At 38.9% G+C, this 20498-nt stretch overlaps 1 protein-coding gene across 3 annotated transcripts in view; it reads right to left on the bottom strand.

The window, feature by feature from the left end:
- Window positions 1–20498, bottom strand: part of gpc5c (glypican 5c) — a 183233-nt gene extending 162735 nt beyond the window's left edge. For all 3 annotated transcript variants that reach the window (XR_015097391.1, XM_086098478.1, XM_086098492.1), the window contains exon 1: window positions 20145–20498. Coding sequence is in view for 2 of the 3 variants with exons in the window: in XM_086098478.1 (XP_085954604.1) it covers window positions 20145–20316 (172 nt within the window). In the remaining variant the exon portion in view is untranslated. The remainder of the gene's footprint in view (window positions 1–20144) is intronic.

Genomic DNA, 20498 nt, shown 5'->3' with positions numbered 1-20498 from the left:
ACATCATTTTTGACCGGTCGCAATGAGCTCGGTCTGTTTCGAACGGTGTCTTTTCCCCACTTGTTTCCCTGCCCAAACTTCTCATGCACTTGGAGAGAGAGCCCCGTCGTGCAGTAGCCTGATATGATAACTCACTCGAAAGGGGGAAGGGCTGCAAGGCAGGTGTTGTAACTAGAGCCTAAACTATGGCCTAAGGACCGACCGCAAGACCAGCGCCTCAGCGGCCAAATCCCTCCATGAAACACAATAGGGTTGCATTCTCAATCCCTCTTTCCCTTTCTGCCCCTCTCTCCCATTTGCCGGGCATATCCTCGCGAGGCCTGGGTGTCTCTTAATTACTCGCTGAGATTCCATTTTGTTCCCATCCCAGAGGCAGACCAGTGAAGCCATAACTGGATCTTCCCGCCCCTTCCAACTCATTAGCTCATCCCGTTCTTAATGTTGACAATTGTTGGCCCGGCTCACAATGTTACAGGAAAACCATGTATTGCTTGATGCAACTTAGAGTACTATATAGCCTGTTATTGAGACATGAGTAATCTTTGTTTATAAATAATAGATGCTGTGAAGTGAATTTTGAGACTTGTTTCCAAATACGTGATACATGTCTGAAGATAATTATGATAATTATAGAACTCTGTAGCACTTAAATATGGAGATAAAGAGGTCAACTGTTTCTCGCCATTTCACTTTTCCTGATTAGCTAAATGGCTAAAACGCGCGCTCAGAGACAAACTTGGCAAACTCCCCCCCACCATAAAAGAACTTGAGCGCCATCGTTTGCATCAGAGGTTATCTGGCGCAATTGTGAGTTATTACTACTAAGCCCAAGGCTGTTAGCTCACAAGCTAGCTAATGGCTAGCACCTCTCATTGGAGATAAAGTAGGGTGACCAAATGTGTCCTCTTTTGGGAGGCCAGACCATTTTCTTACATCCTGTTCGGGCGTCCGGGGGTTTTATAAATTCATGAAAATGTCCGGTTGGCATTGCGTGACTAATACGAGGTGAAGTACATTGTGTAACTGTGGCTAAAACATCGCTCAGAGACAAACTTTGGCATCAGGAGTCCGCCCTCCCCCACTATAAAAAAAACTTGAGCGCCATCATTTACATCAGAGGTTATCCGGCGCAATTGTGAGTTATTACTACTGGGCCCAAGGCTGTTAGCTCACAAGCTAGCAAGTGGCTAGCACCGCTCTTTGGAGATAAAGGGGTAAACACCAGCGGTGTCCAAACTTTTTCATTTGAGGGCCACAGACAGAAAATCAGAAGGACGCATTGGCCACATATGTTATGAAGAGAAATTGTGTTTAGTCCAAAAAAAAAAAAAGTACAAATAAGTTATTTGCGCTTTTGTATAACACAATTGTGAGATATTATTACTAGGCCCAAAACCGTTAGCTCACAAGCTAGCAAGTGGCTAACACCGCTCTTTGGAGATAAAGGGGTAAACACCAGCGGTGTCCAAACTTTTTCATTTGAGGGCCACAGACAGAAAATCAGAAGGACGCAATGGCCACATATGTTATGAAGAGAAATTGTGTTTAGTCCTAAAAAAATAAAAAATAAAGTACAAATAAGTTATTTGCGCTTTTGTATAAAACCAATTGTGAGATATTATTACTAGGCCCAAAACCTTTAGCTCACAAGCTAGCAAGTGGCTAACAGCTCTACCAAAGTGATGCAAAAGGCCAAAGTAGGGAGAAAGAAAGGATCTGCTCATGATCCAAAAGACACAAGCTCATCTGTGACGCATGGTCAAGGTCATGTCATTGCTTAGACTTGCATGGCCGCTTATGGAAAGGGGATCACTACTCTTTATTGTTGATCGAACTGATGACCCCTTACCGAAAAGAAGTATATTTAAGTATGCTTGAATACGCTAAATTAGGATAGTATACTTCCAGGTTACTTTTCTTGTACTTTTTGGAAGTCTACTCCACCAAGTAAATGTTAAACGTTAAGTGTACTTGTAAGTATACTAAAACATACACTAAAAAGGTTTACGGCTTACGAAGCTTACGGATGCCCAAGTCCGGTCCTCGAGAGCCCCCGATCCAGCCTGTTTTCCATGTTTCCCTCCTGCAGTGCAGCTGAATCTAACGATCAGCTAGCTTTGCAGGAGCCTGATAACGATCCTGATCATGAATCAGGTGTGTTAGTGGAGAGAAACATGGAAGTAAGGAATCCAAAATGATAGGTTACATTTATTTATAAAGCCCTAAATCTCATGTGGCTCATGTGTAGAGGTTAAGGTTACGACCTTTAGTACCAGTATTCGCTGGTTTGATCCTCGTCAATTCATCACTGGGCTTCTTGCTGAAAACTAAACTGTGGACATAAATGTACCACAAAAGTATACTTTCAAGTAGGGGTGTGAATTGCCGAGTACCTTGCGATTCGATCTGTACCACGATTCAATTCGATACCGATTCATCTTAATCTAATGAATCGATAAGTCACTTATTGCGATTTTTTAAAAACTACAATTTTGAAAATACTCATCAGTAAACTTGTACATGTACACTGTAAGATTTGTATGAAAATGTACTTCAGGCTTATAACTGTGAGTTGCTGCATTTAACAAACAGGTTAGAATCTGTTTCATGTTTGAATAGCACTGAAAGAAAATATTAACGCTTAATGTCCCATTAATATACATTTTTTCCATGCTTTAAGTGTGAAACCTAACCCTAAGTAAGACATTTTGTTGAATATTTCCATCAAAAATTGATCTTTAAAAAATCGATTCGGCCGCATATCGAATCGATACGAGAATTGTGCGCTGTAATATCGCGATATTGCAGAATCGATTTTTTTTTTTTACACCCCTACTTTCAAGTATACTTAAATATACTATAAAGTATACTTGAAAGTATGCTTAAGTATTCTTATTAATATACTTTATAATATTACTTTTAAGTGTACTAAAATGATCCAATTTAGTCCCAAGGAGTTTACTTAAGGTTTACTTTTAGTACAAGAATAAGTACACTCGAAAAATTAACTTAGGTATACTTATATACTCTATTTTATGTACTTAAAGTATACAACTTTTTGGTAAGGGATGGTAGCAGAGTGAATTCTGAAGTCGACAAAACCATTTAGTTTGATAATTTGGATGGATGGAATTTACAGAAAAATGCTTCCAATCTAATCGGGAGAAACTTTATCCTTGCAACAAGACAACGACCCAAAACACATTTTTTTCCCCCCCGTTTTGGCTTGACAAGCATTACAAAGTGCCAGCATTGGGGACAACATATTGATTATGGGATGCACTGCGGGTGACGCACCGCGATATCTCCGTCAAGTAGATGACACCGTCACCAACTCCTGACTGACTCGTGAACTCGATGCCACAAAGCAATGAATAAATATAATTGACTGCTTCTTTAGCGACATGCGCCCATAAGTGAGCTCACCGCGCGGAATCTGGCTCTCGTTTTCCTTGGTGTTAGCGTGTTATCTCTCTGATATGAAATGAATCTGCAGGAGACTCTCGGTGTAATCCAGGCCGACCTCGCTGTCCCTTGCGAGTATCTGGATGGAGTAAGCGATACGCTGAAAGACTTTGGCTCTCAAAGGCACCGCAGGCGGTCGGTACCGTCTGACCGTGTCACAAATATACCTGCTTCATTTTTTGGGGCGGGGGGGCGGTTGGGGGGGATCATTAGCAGCCACGCCACATGTGTTTGTAGTACTTTAGCAACCGCGGAGTCTTTGGAATCTGTGGAACGTTTTACATAGCAAACAGAATTGCAGTAAACAAAAAAATATTCTTCAAACCCTCCTGGTCAAAAGTCCACCAATAAGCTTTGAGAGTCGCGGCACTCTCCAAACTGAAGTAAAGATGGCCACACTGTGCAGCTTTGGCGGGAGTTCAGCGGCAATTCGGTAAGCCGAATTCAAGAAGCAGATCAGCTGTAATTGATCTGACAGTTTGGCAGAGTTTTAGCATCTGATTAAAGGCCTCGGCAATCAACGGACTATTGGGTTGGATTTCTGCTAGATCTCAAAATGTAATGGGTTGTCTTGAGATAGCGGGTGGAATTCTTTAACGTCAGTATATCGCCGTATGGATGACATCATTTGGCCCAAAAAATAATAATTTTAAACATCTGCAAATTGCTCAAGCAAGCTCAAACTGTTAGGCCCGTATCCCACTGAGGGGCGAACGTTTGTGCGTGTTTGTGAAGGTAGCGAATGTTGATTTCTCGACAGGGTTAATTCAAGGTCGCAAACGTTTGTGAGAGTGCTCCAACTTTCCTCACAGCAAGAGAAACCATAAATATTGTATTGCATTATGTGGTATTTTTGGACTGCGATTGGCTGGCAACCAGTTCAGGGTGTGCCCCGCCTACTGCCCGAAGCCAGCTGGGATAGCGACCCCCGCGACCCCCGCGACCCCCGCGACCCTTGTGAGGACAAGCGGTTAAGAAAATGGACGGGTTTGCCAGACATTTGGCAGCAGGTTTAACGTTTCTTCTTGTCGCAAGGAAATTATTAACAATCTGGCGAACATTTGCGGCAGCAGTTTTAACGGCTTTTCTTGCCACAGGGACATTTTGAACAATCTGGCAAACGTTTGTGACCTTGAACGCATCCTGACAAGAAATCAATATTCGCCAGACGTTTGCCAACAGTTTTAATGTTTGGTCTTGTTCTCAAGAAAATTATTATTTTATTTTATTATTAATTATAATAATAATAAAATTATATTAATTTAATTATTATAATAGGATTTTATTTATTTTTTTAACAATCTGGCGAACATTTGCGGCAGCAGTTTTAACAGCTTTTCTTGTGGCAAGGACATTTTGAACAATCTGGTAAATGTTTGTGACTTTGAACAAATCCTGACCAAGAAATCAATATTCGCCAAACGTTTGCCAACAGTTTTAACGTTTGTTCTTGTTGCAAGGAATTTTTTTTTTTAACAATCTGGTGAACATTTGCGGCGACAGTTTTAACGGCTTTTCTAGTCACAAGGACATTTTGAACAATCTGCCAAACGTTTGCGTCCTTGATTGAATCCTGACAAGAAATCAACATTCACAAGACGTTTGCCAACAGTTGTAACATTTGTTCTTGTCACAAGGAAATTTTGAACAATCTAGCGAACGTTTCCGACTTTGAACGCATCCTGACAAGAAATCAACATTCGCCACACGTTTGCCAACAGTTTTAACATTTGTTCTTGTTGCAAGGAAATTTTGGAGCATCTGGTGAACGTTTGCAACCTTGAACGAACCCTGACCAGAAATCAGCATTCGCCAGATTCACCACATTTGCAAATGTTGGCCCCTCGGTGGGATACGTACTGTAAACAGCCATTTGTTGCTAAAATGGAACTTCTAACATGAATGACTTCATCAAGAAATGATCTTGGCAGAGTATATATATATATATATATCATGATCCTCTTCAAATAATTATCCACGTTTTTTTCCTTCGTTTTTGTTCAGTAAACAGGAAAAACTATGTATTAAACGATGTATTAATAATTTCATTGCAGGACTAGAAGTGAATGATCTGTTTAACAGCGGAAGTAGCAAGTATCTTGAGGAGATGTTAAAGGCAAAAATATATATTTTTTGTCCAAATATGACTTAGGCCATTATTTTAAGCGTGTGATCATCATCATACATGGGCTTGGTAAAATAAACAATATTAATGACCGCTACCAATATGATTTATGAAGCGCTGTAAAGCAAATCCAAAACCAAATAACACAATTAAATGTCATTGTAAAAACAAGGGTTTGTTTAGCTTTTCCTAAAACGGCAACTTGAGGGGGGTTGGGGGGGGGGGGTTAGCTGGGGGGAGGTTAGTCCTAGACCGACGGAAGTGCAGTCTACAGCTTTGTTCTAATTTGTGAATTTATTCTTCCCGGCTAAACGGTTCACGCACTTAAGTCTCAACTCTGAATCCTAATTCCCTTAATCATCCTCAGGTGACAAATACCTCTGGAGTCATTTAGCATATTAAAAGCTCGGGCTCGGGCTCGGGCTCGGGCTCGGGGGTCTTGCCTTGTTAGCAACAATCCCTTTCAGCGACAGCTCAGTGCCCTTCGCCGCACAAAGTCGCGACTGTAATTGCGACGCTTGCTCACATGCTATGTGTGCAAGACGCCATGTCGCAGGAGCGGAGTCCAACACTGCTGCTGAGGGGGCAGTTTTTTTTCAAGCAATTGAAAAAAGGACACGCAGGCCACATCACTTTAATACGGTTACCCGCAGATCAAGGAGCGGGTTAAGGTTTCCTGACACTGTTGTTTTGATATTTGACATGAGAACAAGAAAAACATTGTAAGAAAACAAGCAATTAAGGGTTCTTCGGCCTCAGGAAACTGCTCGCCTTTTAACTTGTCTGATCCAGTAAGCATACAGGATACGCTTGCTTTTACAGGTGGGCGGGGCTTGGGGCGGACCGTGCCAAATGCAAACACACACACACACCTCAAAGGGAGCCTTTGCGGCATACCTGCATTTTTGGACGCCGTTAAAAGCGGTGGTGTTTTGCCACGAGAGACCTGTCGGGGTCTGGCGCGCGGTACAAAGCCGTGGCAAAGGCGAGGGCGTTCGCACAGGGGAGCGCGGGGAGGGCAAAGCGGGAGCTTGACGGGCTGATAGATGCGGACACGGTTAAAGCGGTATGACTTCAGAGGTTTTGAAACCCTGGCAAAGAACGCGGTTGAACTATTGACGAGCGAATGACAGTTTTTGAAGACAAAATCCAATCAGGGATGTTGACGAGAGACAGACTCCGACATGGTAATCAGCTTCGGACCGGCGCAACGCTGGTGAGGCTGACGCGACACACAAAGAACCTCTGAGGCGATTGCGACGACATCTTGAGCACACATGAAGCTTGACTACAATTCAAAAAAACGATTTATTTCATGAAATTAAAAAAAAAAACGAAAACTAATTTTTTTTTTTTTTATGTTTACAAAACTAATTAAAACTAACTATTATTATAGCAAAAAAAAGTCATTTGTTTTAGTCTTTGGTACCATTATAATACATGAGCCTTTGGGGTTGACTTGAACTCATTCACTGCCATTGACAGCAAATAGACGTCAAAAATTAATTTGAACTATTTCTATTAGTTAAACTTTTTTTTTTTTTTTTTGTTAACAAGCTTATGAAAGCCTAGAAGTATTTTTTTTGTACATTTTAGAACAGATATAAAATTTGTGGTTAATCGTGAGCTAACTAGTGAAGTCATGCGATTAATTAGGATTACAAATTTTAATTGCCTGATGCCTCAAATTTTTAATAATCTTTTCTTTAAATTATTATTATTTTTTTAATAATCTTTTTTTTTAAAGATTAAAAATTAGGCGATTACAATTTTCTAATCGTAATTAATCGCATGACTGCACTAGTTAGCTCACAATCACAAATTTTATATCCGTTCTAATACAATAAAAAAAAAATTGGTATTCATACTCTTGTTAACAAAAGTGGGGAAATTGTTAAACTAACAGAAATACATTTTTGACGTCTATAGCCGTCGATGGCAGTGAATGAGTTAAATGTGATTTGACGTAGACTTATTTCCATATTAACCGCAATAAGGACGTTTGAAAGTGTGTCACACAGAAGTGACATCATCGAGCAGCAGCCAATAGAAAAGCACCTTCAGAAGACCTCGCTCCAAGGCGACAATTTCGGCTCGCCTGCTTTTTCATTGAACTCAGCCGAAATGCAACGCTCGGTAAGAATTGTGTTACTTTTTTCATTTTACCATGATGTTTATTAAATATTCCGCGCAAGTAATACACTTAAAAATACAAAAAACAACTCATACTGAAATTAACTTAAACATTAAAAAAATGTTTTAACTAAAATAACTTTCAAATCATTTTAATAAATAACTAAATATAACAAAAACAGAACCACCTTGAAAGCTAATTAAAACTAACTTAATAAAAAAAACACACACACAAATCGACCTAAAAACTAACTAAAATGAAAATTCCCAAACTACAATAATAAGCGATTCTCATTTAGTACAATTCAGAATTGATTTTAAATGTCCCAAAATCAGTTTTATTTAAATTATTTTATACTGTCTTGCCTTTGTTTGTGTGTGTATTTATTGGGAACACTGTTCATTTTGTACTCGATTTGGCCACTTGGGGGCAGTGTGGTTCCACGCGGTCTGATACACTATGAAGTTGTAGCCACGTTAGAGAGTAGAAGGAAAAAGTCACGATCAAGTTATTCCAATAAAAGTTGTTTTTTTGCAGAGTGGAGCCGTTCTTTTGAGTGATAAAAGTGACGCCAGTTGCGCGCTAATTAGCATTAGCGAGTCAGAGTAGATCATTACGATTCTTTGCACATCTATAAATTGAAGCAAAAGTCATTGTCAATGAAATAATTCTGAATCAAAAATCATTCTTAACCGAAAATCGATTCTGAATCGAATCGCAGACCTAAAAAAATCGGAATCGAATCGTGAGACATTCAAAGATTCCCACCCCTAATAATAACCCTGGTGCACATCTTTTTAATATGTTCTATGCAGCCCACCTGGTCTAAATATGTTATTCTTGGTAATATTGTGTTAGTGGAATACGAGTTAATCCAGCCGTTTTTTTTTTTAATCCATCAAAATCAACCCAACCAATGACAGCTCAGCTTCAGAAAACAGGTGAGCTGTCATTGGTCGTTGCCTGAGCAACTGTGATGTCATCTTTAAGTCAACAGCAAGTGGCAAAATGGCCGCCCCCTGAAAAGGATAAAAACGGCTGAATTTTGCTTCATAACTCGTACTCCACAAATGTAACGTGAATCAGAATGTCATGTTTAGACTAGTGAGGTCAAATATAACAATATTGTCAAGAAATGTTTAAGGTTGACTTCCACTTTAACTCATTCACTGCCGTTGACGGCTATAGATGTCAAAAATTCATTTGAACCATTTCTATTAGTTTAACATTTTTTCCACTTTTGTTAACAAGCGTATGAAAACCTAGAACTATTAAAGTCATGTGATTAATTACAATTAAAAATGTTAATCACCTGATGCAATTAGATAAAAAAAGAAAAGATTATAAAAAATTTGGGACGATTAAAATTTGTAATTATAATTAATTGCATGACTTCACTAGTTAACTCATGATTAATCGCAAATTTTACATTTATTCTTAATGTACAGTTAAAAAATTCTAGGTTTTTATAATCTTGGGAAAAAATCTGAAACTAATAGAAATAGTTCAAATGAATTTTTGACGTCTATAGCCGTCAATGGCAGCGAATGAGTTGGGGATTGTCATTGCAAGCAAGCTCTGCTGGGAATGTTGTATTTGACTGAAGGAGGAACTTGGGAAAACACAGATGCGCAACAACTTTTGTCTACGTGGAGTAGGACGTGCGTGTCCTCCATGTGTTTTCTCTCTCAGCAAAAAAAAGAAGAAAAAAAAGACCAAGTTAAAAGAATCCACAGCCAATCAAAGGCCATGTTGAGTTTAGAGGGCTTGCCAAAAATGTTGACGTTCTAACTGGTTAAGGATGTGGCGACGTGTGTTAACACACAGCCTTCCCATTCCCATGCCATTAACACATGACCCGATTGCTTTGCATTATTTCCCGCTGTCAATTTGCGGACGGCAGTCAGGGAAAGAATAAAAAAAGACGTGTTTTCACATCATCTGATAAGCCGTGCTCAAAAAGGGTGTTTTAAATGAGCTGTAAAATACGTTGCTGGTGTCCGAGGATGTTGCCCAAGAAGCCAACTTGAGCGTTGAACCGCTGCTGGGCTTCTGCCTTCCAAGAGGCTTTATGACCTAATCTCGCTATGTGGTGTTTGGCGGCGTATCAGATCTCAGCATAAGCAATTCACGTCAGCCATAGTCTTAGGCCCGATCCTCAGTTTGATTGAGAAACAAATTTGAAAAGCAAACGTTTCTTGTTTTGCCTTCAAACGATTGGCTTGTTAACCGTTGAAGGAAATCAATTTAACCAAACGCATTTCCACAAAAAGTTGTTCGTCCGAAAATGTATACCAGGACCATAAAACTATAGAATGTACCTCAGCATCAGAGGTGTAGCTTGCCATTAAGCGAGGCAGGCAATTGCTTGGGGCCCCTTAGTCGGCAGGGGCCCCAAGAGGGCACATTAGCAGTGTGGCAATGACAACTGACCGTCTCAAATTCCCTGTCAGGTGTTTTTTTTTTTTCTTAAAACAGAAAAACAAAAAAAGCAATAGCAAAATGTATTATTTTTTTGTAAATAATTATGAATAGTAATAAAGCTTTTATTAAAACGACCATCTATAGTATCTATAATAATAAAAATTACCATGTAGTAAGGCTTTATTTATTTTTATTTTTTATTTTTTTAAATGACCATGTATAATAAGGATTTTTTTAATTTAAAAAAATTATATCAAGGTTTTTTTTTGTTTTTTTTAAATGATCATGTAAAATCAGACTTTTATTATGCCCCCCCCCCCCCAAAAAAAAAGACCATGCATAGTAAGAAAGAAAACATTATAAAAAATTTGGGGCGTCAGGCGATTAAAATTTGTAATCATAATTAATCACATGACTTCACTAGTTAACTCACAATTAATCACACATTTTATATCTGTTCTAAATGTACAATAAAACAATTCTAGGTTTTCATTCTCTTGTTAACAAAAGTGGGAAAACATTTTAAACTAATAGAAATTGTTCAAAAAAAATGTTGACGTCTATAGCCATCAATGGCAGTAAATGAGTTAATAAAGACTGGACTAAAATTTTTGTTCATGAACAAAGACGAGACAAAAATCATATGATTTTGTAACCAAAATTGTACTGGTGGTTGCTTATAACATAACATTAATCCAACGGCGATGACGTTTCAACAATAACGTTAATCTGACCCCTAACTAATACTAGCTAACTGGCTAGCTCGTAGCATGGAGCCAAAGTAGCCACTTATTTATAGACTGTAATTGTGTGTCAAGTTGTTTATCAACAAAAAGGTGCAAGAAAATTAAATAAAATTTTATGTGAAATAGTTTGTATAGTAAGTCAAAGGATCAAATGATTGTCCTGACTGTAATTAGACTCAAACATTGACAGTTTTTGATGACTAAACCTAGACGACTAATATTATGTTTTCTTGGATTAAAATGCTCGACTTGTCGTCAACTAAAGCTTGATTAAATAAAAACCGGGATGAGGTTGACGAACTATGATGAAAACTAACAAGCGTGATTGAAACTGGACTAAAACTGAGACTAAATGTAAAAATGGCTGACAAAATGAACACTTTAACTCCTTCGTGCTAGGACGGCGACAAAGGCGTTGATACACTGCCAGCGTGCGCTTTATTGAATGATTGCTTAGTCTAACGTAACGCTCATTAGCCGGCAAAACATTCCCAAGCATGCCAAACATTTCCGGGTATCGCTCTAGAAGTGCACGCTTCAAACGACGCTGTGAACACTTATTCCTCGTACACACGCCAATATATTACGACTCATTCTCACTCAAATCCAAAAATTCTGATTCGCATCTCAATTTGAGTCACCACCCATTTGTGCATACATCAGATTGACCCTTACCTCGGACACATCTTGATTTTAATTGGGGTTACCAAAATGAGTGCGTTAATTTTGAGTTAATTGAAAGTTCCTTTAACGCGACTCATTTTTTTTAAATGCGCGATTAATGACCGCCCCCTAATTAGAAAGTCTATACTGGGGGAATTTCACTCGCAACGCAGCAGACACGTCCACGTAAAAATTTAGAAGTAATAAATGAAATAATAATGCATATATTTGTGGAGACTGAGGTCAGGTTGTATTTTACAATTTTAAAAATGTGCAAAATTTTACAAGCTCTTAATAATAAGAAAAATCTGTACAAATCATTATCACACACATTTTTTACAGTACAGTACATCTTTTTAATTTTAACTAAATTTTATGAATTATGTATCAATGGCTAAAATATATATTATATTATCACTCTATTGGTTTAACATTAATTTCCATTTTTATGTTAAGAGTATGAAACTAGAAAAAAATATTTTATTGCACATTTAGAACCGATATAAAATTTGCGATTAATCGTGAGTTAACTATTGAAGTCATGCGATTAAATTTGGTTTAAACATTTTAATTGCCTGACACCCCTAATTTTGATATTCATTAACTCATTCACTGCCCTTGACGGCTATAGACGTAAAAAATTCATTTGAACCATTTCTATTAGTTTCACATTTTTTTAATTTTTTTTATTGTACATTCAGAATGGATATAGAATTTGTGATTAATCGTGAGTTATTGAAGTCATGTGATTAATTACAATTTAAAAAAATCTAATCATCTGACGCCCCTAATTTTTAATAATCTTTCCTTTTCTTTTTTTTTTATTAGGGGCATCAGGCGATTATTTTTTTTTAATTGTAATTAATCACATGACTTCACTAGTTAACTCAAGATTAATCACAAATTGTATATCAATACATTTTTTCTAGGTTTTCATACTCTTGTTAACAAAAGTGGAAAAAAATGTGAAACTAATAGAAAAAAATTAATTTCAAATTAAATTCAAATACATTTTTGACGTCTATAGCCGTCAATGGCAGTGAATAAGTTAAAGGGGACGTATTTCTACGGCCATGACCTGGCAGCTAGGTTGGACCAAGATTCACCACTTCCAAGCCATAACCAGACTACATCATCTGTGTCAAACCCAAAAGCTAAGCAGAGCTGTATTTGTCTTTTGGAGGATGTACAGCTTTAGCTTAGCATTAGCTTCTGATAACTGGACAAGATTTGCAAGTAGCCACTAGTTATCTGACACAAAATGTCACCCTGCTGCACGATTTAAACATTCTACGAGCAGACACAACACAAAATACACACCTTCAAAGTTATTTTTTTGTTTTGTTTTTAACATAACCATTTCCAGTTAGCAGTTTTTGATGTTCCCCGATGTACCACACTCCCCTTGGCACATTTGATGAAAAATCTGTCCACCGCACATGAATGAAACGCGGCACTGTATCGCGGCACAAACATCACACTGTGAAAGGAGCTGAAGTTTTGCCACTTCAAATTTCGAGCGTTGCTTTTGTTGGCATTTGATCTGTCAAAGTGACGCGGCGTAGCACAACTCTGTATACACAAACACACACAGCAAATCTCCCACTCAAACATCCCCACCGCTGGTAACCACTTTGAAGGCATGATCGCGCTTGACCCAAAACAACCTACTCGAAAGGCGAGTGTAAATAAAAAGCAAAACAAGAAGCCCCAAAATTTACTCATAAAAAAAAAGTAAGAGCGCTGTTTGATCAGCTGGAACTCGGGAGGCCATAACAGAAACCTTAGAAGCTAGAGAACATAAGAAATTATTTTTAGGCTTCTTTTGAGATATCACGATGAGGGTCAAGGCGGGTCATTGGTTGGCCAGCATTAATAACATAAGGAGTGCGGGCCAGAATCGAGCCGTAGGGGATCCAATCTGGCTCGTAAGGACACAAGACAAACTGCAGTTTTTCCACTTAGATTAAAGGTTGTTGCTAATTGTGCCCACTGGAGGGCGCACTGACGACCACTTAATTTATACACTCGCAGCCATTTTCACTGAAGCAACCCCCTTCGCCCCCGGCTGTTTTACTGGATTTTGACTGATTTTGCAAGGCCCGCAGAATATTGTGTTCTATTGCTATAAGAACATGGAACCTACCAAAAGAAAAATTTGAGTCTCTTCTTTCATCAGGCAAAAAAAGTATCTTTGCATCTTTTTCCGTTTTGCAGCAATTAGCATTAGAATATAGCTAAGTTTCATCAACATTCACAAATCTATTTAGAAATGTGAGTGATGGGCTTTTTTTTTTCAACGTGGCCACTGGTTGATCTCTTATACTCTGCAGCCACCTGCTGGCCGTTTTTGTACTACCTACCATTGCTTCAACCATTCTCTTCAGTTCAGAGGCTGTATCAAAGCCTTCTGTAGGCTCTAACAAAAAATAATAATAATAATAATACGTTTTGGGGACCAAGGCATTATTTAAAAAGGAAATTTTGTATACGTTTTTGGGAGCAAATTAGTTAAAGTGGAAGTCAACCTTAAACATTTCTTGACAATAATAAGTTATGCGTGACCTCACTAGTGTAAGCATGCCATTCTGATTAATATTACATTTGTGGAATATGAATTATGAAGCGAAATCCATCTCAGGGGGCGGCCATTTTGCCACTTGCTGTCGACTGAAGATGACATCACAGTTGCTCAATGCATCAACCAATCACAGCTTATCATCACCTTTTTTCTGAAGCTGATCTGTGATCAGTTGTTACCTGAGACCTGAGCAATATTGATGTCATTTTCACTTAACACGTGGCAAAATGGCCGCCTTCTGATATTGATTAAAAAAAAAAAAACTGCTTTTGCTGCTGAACTCATATTCCACTGACGCCATATTAACCAGAATACCGTATTTAGACTAGTGGGGATGCATAGAACATTTTATTGTCAAGAATTTTTGGAGGCGTTGACTTCCCGTATAAATAACATTCTGAAATGTGGCTGTTAGTCAGAATTTGATGCAATTTTACTAAAATTTTCAGATGCACCAAAACAACAACCCAAAAAAACGGGAAACATTTTTACCTGACTTATTATATTCACAGACATACTAATCCGACCCACTTTAGATCTAATTTGGATGAAAGTGGCCTCTGAATTCATATGAGTTTGACACCCCTCAAAACAGTCAGAAAGTCACAAATCAAACAGAGCCACTGCACAAACATTAACCATAGCAAACCATTTGGAATGTCCTAAAAACAAAACAAAAAAACAATAAACCACTGGTGTAAAAAGTAACAGAAGCCGGCCGGGTAGATGAAGGAAAACTGATGGCAGAAATATTGTGAGAGCTGAAAAGAAAGAACCTTCACAACGATGAGTGAAATCAGCGACAAGCTCCAGAAAGCAGTGAAGGAAGGCCAGGCTGCAATATGTCAAGCAGTTCAAAGACGAGCCTCCAACTTTCACGGAGAAGGTTTTATGGACTAATCACATGAAAATCGGCTAAATGACAACATGCAGCAAAGTTGAGAAAGAGAAAGAATCTGCACATGACTCCATCCAAATAGATCTGCAAAACTCAGTGGACATCTTGTCATGGCTTGGCTTTGCGCAACTTCTGCCGGGATGGGCCCGTTAATCTTCATTTCTGACTGACATGATGGCAGCAAACGGACTGCGAGACCGCTCATCAGCAAGATAATGATCCCAAACACACACGGAGTTTATCGGGGACAAACGTTGAAAGCTTTAGGATGGTCAAGTCATTCTCCAGATTTCAACTCTATAGAGCATGCATGTACCTTCTATGGGGTAGACAGGCTTGGGGAGTAACGGAATACAACATGTACCGCCGTTACGTAATCAGATTACAACAAAGATGTAACTGTATTCCAATAGAGTTACAGGAAAAATAACATGTAATCAGATTACAGGTACATTTATTAAAAATGGGGATTACTTCAAGGGATTACAATTTCTACTATACAAATAGCAGGGGCACATTGTATAGAATATATGATATTTGATGATGGTGATATTTATTTTTATTTTATTTTGTCTTCATGAGCATACTCAATATTGGAGTAATCCAAAAGTAATATTACTTTAATATTATGGCACTTGGATTACGTTACTAACTAAAATTTTTAGCAGGTAACTTGTAACTGTAACGGATTACATTTTAAAAGTAACCCTCCCAACCCTGGGGGTTGCCACAGACTTCCGACTTCTACACATCAGCGCCGTTTCCGGCCACTGCCGGCCGCGTTCCAACACTCGCAGCCTCGCACCCGTTGGCGGGAAGGCGCAACCGAGGGGCACAACGGCGGAAGCGCAAGTACTGGGACGCGGCCCACACGTCGCAAACCGGAAACGGAAACAAAGTTGATGGGTGAAAACCCGGAAGTCCCGCCTCCTCCGTGGCATATAGTCCACAATTTTTATACATGCTTCCTACACGTTAAGTTCAATACTTTTTAAGAGTAATTAATTCCATCTGAAATTCAATTCAAGACGAATGTAGTCCAAAGCTATGTTATAAATAATATGTTCTATGCAGCCACACTAGTGAGTTAAGCAGCAAAATCCAGCCATTTTTATCCATCTCAGTGGGCGGCCATTTTGCCACTTGCTGTTGACTGAAGATGACATCAATGTTGCTCAGGTCTCAGGTAACAACCAATCACAGCTCAGCTTTAGAAAACAGGTGAGATCTGATTGAGGTGGATAAAAAAGGCTGGACTTTGCTTTTAAAATTAATATTCTACAAATGTAATAATAATCAGAATGGCATGTTTAGACTAATAAGGTCACATATCATATATTATTGTCAAGAAATGTTTAAGGTTGACTTCCACTTTAGGGTATTTTAAGCATTTTGAAAATAAATTTCACTCTACGGTCTTTTAGTCATTTTAAAAATCGACCTTTTATTTTTATTTTTTTGCTTTAAATGTTTTGCATGAAAATGTACTTAAATATCTTAAATTTTACTAAGCTGCTTTTTGGTTTCTTTGCCCTGCGAATGTCTTGAGGTGTTCGTAGTCATGTGAAGCACATTGACTTGTCGTGTGTAAATGTGCTATATAAATAAAGTTGCCTCGCCTTGTTTTAACATTCATGAATTCAGTTTTAATAATGAACGAGATAAAAGGTCCAGAAAATGAATGACTTGCTCAGCGTGGTGACCTTTGCGAGCATAATCCTTTGGGCCAGTATATGATTGAAATGAAAAATTAAGAAGAAATAAGACAAAACATGTTTTAATCCAAATGTCATTTTTTGCTTCCTCAGCCGACAAATCTCCTCCCTTGCAATTCCCGCCACGGCGTACCAGTATTCGCCTCGGTTGGAATTGACGTGGACTTCTGCGAAGCAGCTGCGGCCACAAGCCGCCACACTGCCATTTACCTTAAATGTGTTACAAATGCATCGCACGCTGCTTTAGCTTGTCATGCTAAGCTCCCATTCTGACTGCCGGCATTCTCCAAAGACCAAAGGTCCTTCTGTCTGCTGTCTGCGAACGCGCAGCTACTGCTTGTAAACGCGACGCTCATCCTCTTGTTGCTGGTAGCAACAAACAAACAAGCTTAACAAACAAACATCAGATGGTTTGGATGCGCTTCGCGCGCGGCTATCCATTGCTCCGCTCCGATGTCGAGCCCTCATACCCGGAAAGGGTGGGATGTTTAGCCCCGCTTCACTTCCAAGATGGCATCTGCACATTGAAAGGGGCAAAGCTGCCAAGCAATCAACAGTCGTGCAAAAGCTGGTCGCTCCGTCGGACCCGCGTCAACGGAACATGTGCTAAGAGGTCCGACAAACGCGGCTAACCCCCCCCCCTCGAGAAACTCAGCATAGTTGAACCTAAGCCTGAACCCTCTCGAAATGTGTTTGGAATTGATGGTTATCCTCATAAGACCACTGTTCTTTTTGGGTGGAAGAGGAAAAACACATACCACAATGTGAAAAGACATTCATACGTAATCTGACAAAAGAAACATCGGATGCCAACTCGACAAAGTGCAATTTCTGCAGAAATTGCGTGGGAATGCTGAAAAGATGAACGCTATTAGCTGAACGCTAAGATTTGAACGCATGTGCTTATGAAGTACTAAAATTTTGTTTGAACCCAGAAGGCAATTCCACTAACCACTGATCTAATGTAACTTGTTGGAAATGAGTTGGTTTACACGTATATTACACTTAGCATATTGGCCATAGATATACTTGCAATGTACAGTCGAAGGTGGCATTCGAACCCATGACCTCTTGGTTACTGGACAATGCACTTTACCCACTGCGCAACTAATGATGATAAGTTGTATGTATGGAAGCGGGTCTTGGGAAAAATGTCAATGTCTGTCCCATTGAAAATGACTGGGTAAAAGTTGATATGTAACGTTGAATTGTGCAAATACTGCGACAAGTCATGTGAAATTGAATGAATTTTTCAAGCAAGTTTAAATTTCAACCGTGTAAATCGGAAGTATTATGTGGGAGTTGTTACACGGCAAAAAAAGGGGGAGGGGAATAAAAATCACAATCGCATATGTAGGAAGGCTTCAGCGAAAACGGTGACCGTCGCGTTTACAAGCGTGACCTCGTAATGTGAACTTCCACAGCAGGCTTCTCCAACCGGTAGCTCGCTCGCTTAGCTAAGGCTAACTTCAAAATAAAAGTTGACCGAAACGAGATCATGTGCAATTTCTGAAGAAATTGCGCGTGAAGGCTGTGAAGCTGAATGAAAAATAAGAATGATCTGGAATGATATGAAGTATAATAAGTGACATGGAATGATATACAATGAGGTGAATAAATGTAGAAATTGTAGTGGAAAAAAGCATAAGGGGGTAAGGTGTTAAGAATCAAGTAGGGTATGAAGTAAGGTTTGAAAAAATAAGTAGGGAATGGACTAATAATTATCCCGAAAGTCAAATGAATGAGTTCAATGATTTGAATATCACTTTGAAATGATGTAAATGTGTAATGTTGAATCTGTCATTAAGAATGAATGGGGAAAATTAGGGTACGAAATCGAGAACTGTGGGTAAGGCGGTGAATATTTGGAATAAGAAAAATGGAAGCAAGAATGGTGTAAACATTTGGAATATGTTAAAATTGGAATGACGAGAATCGGATGAATTATGCGGAAGTAGATAGATGCCAAAAAATGGGATGAATAAAAAAAAAAACAGCCTTCACACAATAATACACTGAGCCTCAAGGCGCACTCGGGTCACAACCAATCACAGCTCAGCTTCAGAAAACAGGTGAGCTGTGATTAGTCGTTGCCTGAGCCCTGAGCAACTGTGATGTCATCTTCAGTCGACAGCAAGTGGCAAAATGGCCGCCCCCTGAGATGTGTAAATCTTCTTATGTTTTTTTGCCTACATGACTATTATACTGCCCCCGGTGGCAAAAGCCAGCACACCAGAAAGAGCATATTAAATCACGATGCTCGAACAGTTGAAGTCTTTACACTATTTCATTCTATTATTCCTCGGTTTGCGGACAGCACAATATTAAAGGGTGCTCTTTTTTTTTTTTTGGAATCGCATTTCCATTCTTTTCAATGGGGAAATATGATTTGAGGTCACTGGAGACAATCCCAGCAGCACAATACACGCTCGCACCATCCAATCAATTGCAGTACACACACAGAAACAAACAAGCATTCACTGAGTAGCAACTGAAACCACGCTGCCTGTATGCAAGTCAGGGGAATGTACCACTACTTTCGATTACATTTTTTGTTCTAATTAGTTTGATGAAAATGTGTCAACTTTTTTTTTATTATCTTTAATTAGAAATTTACAAGATATGACTTTTTTTTTTTTTTTAACAAAACATTAAGTTGCATGTTGCAGCATGTGTTTATTTATTTTTATTTTTAATATAGTTTTTTCGGGGGGTATAATGCAAAAGTAGTTTATTGAAAAAAATATCACATCGCATTTTACTTTAAAATGCAAATAGTACAGTTGAATGTTACAATATTTCACTCTATTAAAAAAAAAAAAAGCTGAATGTTACACCACACTTTTTAAATTATTAAAACGTTTAGCTTTCCCACTTTCAGGCCACAGTTATAAATACGAATGCTGTCCTTAATCTGTTTGTCAGGCTAAATGAAGATTAAATAAATAACATTTGTACTTTATTTATCAAGTATTTGATTGAATGTAAAAGAACGTCAATGAAAAAGTGGCACATTGTCTTTATCCATTTAAATTGTAAATCAATGTCAATTTTACAAGATGGCACATTAATTATTATTTTTTTTAATTAAACAAAATCATTTTCTACCATTTGTACTGAACTTTCCTTTATATGGAGATAGATAGATAACGGACAGACTACTTTGTATATGTTAACCTACAGCATTTTTAATTTGTTGTAGCATGGTAGCAAGGTTAAAAAAAATTAAAAAAAATAAAAATTATTCAAAATTTCAATTAACAATCCAAGCTGTCACTTGTTTGGAGTTACGTCCCAAAAGGTCAACTTTTAAGTAGAACCTATTGATCAGTCTAACTTTGCGGACGAGTCGTGCCACGGCGCAACAGGACCAAGGGGGGGTCGGCGTCTCACCTGTGCCAGGTGCCTCGGGGACTCTGTGCAGGGGGCCGACCTGCCTCATCTGGAAGGCGGCCCTCACCTCATGACAGCTGTACGCGCCCACTTCGAGCGCGCTCGCCGCCAATACGAACGCCAGCAAAATCCTAAAAGCTCCTCGGGACTTCACAATTCCTGCACGGGACATTGTGCCGCATGTCACACCGGACCGGCGCAGCCTGCTGGAGAGATGGATGGAGAGATGGATGGATGGATGGATGGATGGATGGAGCCCCGCCGGGGAGAGCGTGCGCGCACGCGCGTTGCCGTGTGCGAGTGTGTGTGCGGAGTCCAAAAAGAAGAAGCGACGAGGAGTTGTTAACCATCTGA

This window comes from Leptonotus elevatus, chromosome 1 (assembly GCF_054856555.1).
Source record: "Leptonotus elevatus isolate MCC_2025b chromosome 1, RoL_Lele_1.0, whole genome shotgun sequence".
Taxonomy (NCBI): domain Eukaryota; kingdom Metazoa; phylum Chordata; class Actinopteri; order Syngnathiformes; family Syngnathidae; genus Leptonotus; species Leptonotus elevatus.
This window is presented reverse-complemented; position numbering and strand designations above follow the sequence as displayed.